The sequence below is a fragment of the Manacus vitellinus genome, unplaced genomic scaffold, assembly GCF_001715985.3.
Source record: "Manacus vitellinus isolate BGI_N305 unplaced genomic scaffold, ASM171598v3 scaffold_16_pilon, whole genome shotgun sequence".
Taxonomy (NCBI): Eukaryota; Metazoa; Chordata; class Aves; order Passeriformes; family Pipridae; genus Manacus; species Manacus vitellinus.
Window position 1 is genome coordinate 10,636,624 of NW_021939189.1, and position 3,360 is coordinate 10,639,983.

The 3,360-nt window shown below is 37.1% G+C and overlaps 1 protein-coding gene across 1 annotated transcript in view; it reads right to left on the bottom strand.

Moving 5' to 3' along the window:
- The window catches only part of SPATA5L1 (spermatogenesis associated 5 like 1), an 8,949-nt gene that overhangs the window by 4,217 nt on the left and 1,372 nt on the right, over positions 1-3,360 (bottom strand). The window contains exons 2-4 of the mRNA XM_029958790.1: positions 2,659-3,356; positions 1,460-1,645; positions 2-143 (exon numbers count right to left, since the gene is read on the bottom strand). Coding sequence (XP_029814650.1) covers positions 2-143; positions 1,460-1,645; positions 2,659-3,356 — 1,026 coding nt within the window. The remainder of the gene's footprint in view (position 1; positions 144-1,459; positions 1,646-2,658; positions 3,357-3,360) is intronic.

The following is a 3,360-nucleotide window of genomic DNA, read 5'->3' on the forward strand; positions in this document are numbered from 1 at the left end:
TCTTCAAGACCACCAATTTGCTCCCAAGTCACAGGTTTACACTCTGTTAGTCCAACTGCACTTCGAAAAGAGGATGGTTGAATTTTTTTAAAAGCTTCTTGGAAATCTCCCATGTTAATCATGGTTTCAGTTTCAGTTGACTCCTGAAAAAAAACCCAAACCAGATAAAGCATATTAACAATATTTTTAGGTAATACTTAAATGCTGCATTATATGTGAAACACTTCACAGAAGGCCAAATGCAACTAATAAAGAAGCCAATTCCTGCCCTAATGAGCCTAGAGAACTGCAGATGCAAAAATGCAACACAAAGTAAAATATATTCTCCTTAATGGCATGATTTTACACAAGAAAAGGCTATTTTAACAGAAATTAATGTTTTAGAGAAAACTACTATTCCCTAAATTATAGCTCCAGTAGACAGTGATGTGCTAAATCAAATGGTTGCTAATTTGAGGGTTACCACACAATAAATCATACAATCTTCTGAATAGAAATAAAAAGGCTGCAACATCCATTTTCACCACACTGAAGAATGCAACACATTTTATCTCAAACATGCTATACAATAACATTACTAAACTACAGTTACAGTAACAGAACTAAGATGTATTTTACAAAGGCACTTGCAAACGGGCCATCTACTTATTCATTACTTTCATTTGTCCATCTATTCTTTTCTGAGATACCAGGCCCAAATAATTTTATTATTTTCAGTGCTATGCTCTCTTTTTTTCTACCCAAGTGAAGACAGAAGGTTCTACCATTCTCTGCAGATGCTTTTGACTTTGGAAATTTTACAAATATGGCTTTAAATTTCTGCTCAGCCATTGCAGATGAAAAACTACATCAAACATGTATCTCACAGTTTTTGTAAAAGCCAGAATAGAGACTGGAGTATTAAGAAACAGGCATTATAGAAATGGAATTAGAGAATTGCTAAGAGGTTAAATTTCTGCACACTGGGCAGTTGTATACCTTGTGTCTACAAGAATTTTATATCCAGCCATACAACCCAGATGATAATAGTTATTTTCACTAGCTGTTATACACTTGTGTATCAACCTAACTTTAATTTGCAGTTATTAGAAAGCAGAATTCTAAATTAAATTAAATATTAATGAAATTAAGTAGCTTCAAAAGAGAGTTTTGGTGGACACAGTTTACTTTGCCGAAAAAGACAAAAATGTCTGCTTTGCACAATCCTAAAGAGGAAGAGGATAAAAACTTTCAGCAAAACTTTTCACTCAGAAAGTAGAAAACAGTCCTTTCAGGTGAGAACTGAAAGGACTAGAAAAAATGGCATATATACATTTGTAACATATTTGGTGGTTTTAGTATTTTAATTTCTGAGTCTTCAACTTCTTGAGCTTTTCGAGTAAAGCTGAGCATTAATGAGGAAAAGGTGGTACATTAATGTACATTAATGACACTGTCCTTGAGTGATGTGCAGCCATACCAAGGAGCTGTGGGACACAGCCTGCATAACAGCTTCCCTGCAGAGTGCTGTGAGGTCAGCTCCCACATAGCCAGGGGTCAGCTCTGCCAGCTGAGCCAAATCAACGTCTGCAGAAATGGGCATATTGGACGTGAGCAACTGCAGGATGGATCTTCTTTGTGTGACTGTTGGGGTCCCAATAATAACCTAAAGCAAATATAATAAACAAAAAATTTAAGTAGATATTGTGCTATACTTATTTTATAGAGCTTTCATCTCTGTTTTATATTGGTTACTAAAGATTTCTATATACTTATAATTCAAATAAATATTGTTACAAAAAACCTATTAGCAGCACTATACAAATGACAAATATTTAAAATACCACTTAATTTCCAAGTGAACAGTGTTTGTACAAACAGTTGTTCATAAGACACTGTCAGCTAGTGTCTACCAAGTCCCATTTTCAGGTAATTTCAACATAACATTGAAATAATAATTTCCTTGCATCACAAGGACTAAATTAGATTCATATGACAGGGAAAAATAAATCAATGAGATAAACACTCATACATTATTAAAACCCTGGTGAAACACCTTCATAAAAATATATCTCAACCATCTATAAATCCTGGAAAATAATGAAAATTACAATTATGAAAGCATTAAAGATCTTGACTAAACTGGATGATCCAAAAGTGGGTTTAGCTAGAAAAATAAACAACACAAGCAAAAGAACTGTAAGTTGCACAACTGTGTTTTTCTTCTTTTGGCTACTAGGCTAACAGAAGTTTTCCAGAACAGATTCAACCTGTTACTGAAATCTGAATAGAATTTTTGACACAAGAGGTTACTAGTTTTCTGTCACAATAAACTTTTAAGGAGAGATGCATCAATCTTCAATCTAGAATTTAAATGAAAAAACCTAAGCCTGTAAGGCTAAGCATCTGTAAGCAAACAAACCTCTCAAGGACAGGTAAAGAAGCATAAAGAATCCCCTTGTCTACTTTGAAGTATATGGAGCTCTCAGTGTCCCGAGTTAAAATAAATCCCACCTTGCCCAAGTTGCAGCAAAGTAAAGAAATGGGATACCTGGCTCAAGGCTGTAGAATCCCAATATGAAACACGACCAGTAGACATTAAACTTTACTCTATCAACAGCCCCCTTCCACATCAATAAGGAAAGACAAAAGTGTGTATGAATAAGAGGGTTTATTTACCTCTCTGTCAAATCTGCCAGGTCTTCTGAGTGCAGGGTCTAAGGCATCTGGCCTGTTTGTTGCTGCCACAATGACCATCTTACCCTCGCTCCTTGCACCATCCAGGAGCGTCAGCAGCTGAGCAACAATCCGATCCTCAGGAGCATTGCTTGAACTTCCTCGCTTGGGGCACAAAGAATCCATTTCATCAAAGAAGAGAATGGTTGGGCCTTCCTGTGACATTTCTCTGCCTTTTTCAAAGACTCTCCTCAAATTCTCTTCACCTTCTCCCGGCCTTGAGCCATGGAGGGCTGGGCCACTGACGCCAAACAGAAATGCACCCACCTCTTCTGCTACTGCCTTTACCATAAGAGTTTTCCCTACACCTGGGGGCCCAATTAACAGCACTCCATTAGGGACAGAAAGCCCCAGGTTCTTAAAAGTTTTTGGAAATCGCAAAGGCAGATCGATCATCTCTTTCAAAGACTTTCCCACATCATCTAGTCCTGCAACTGAAGTTTTTGCAATGCCTTCTGACAAATGTCTGTACCATTCTAAAGTGATCACCTCCTTAATTTTTATGCTTGTTTGGGGGGTTATCAATCCGGCTTCCTCCACCAAAGAGTCTGCAGACAGCATTTCAATATACACCACGGGATTTTCGGGACTTGGGGCAACAGTAACAACGTAACGAGGCAAAACATAAACATTTCTCAACAGTTC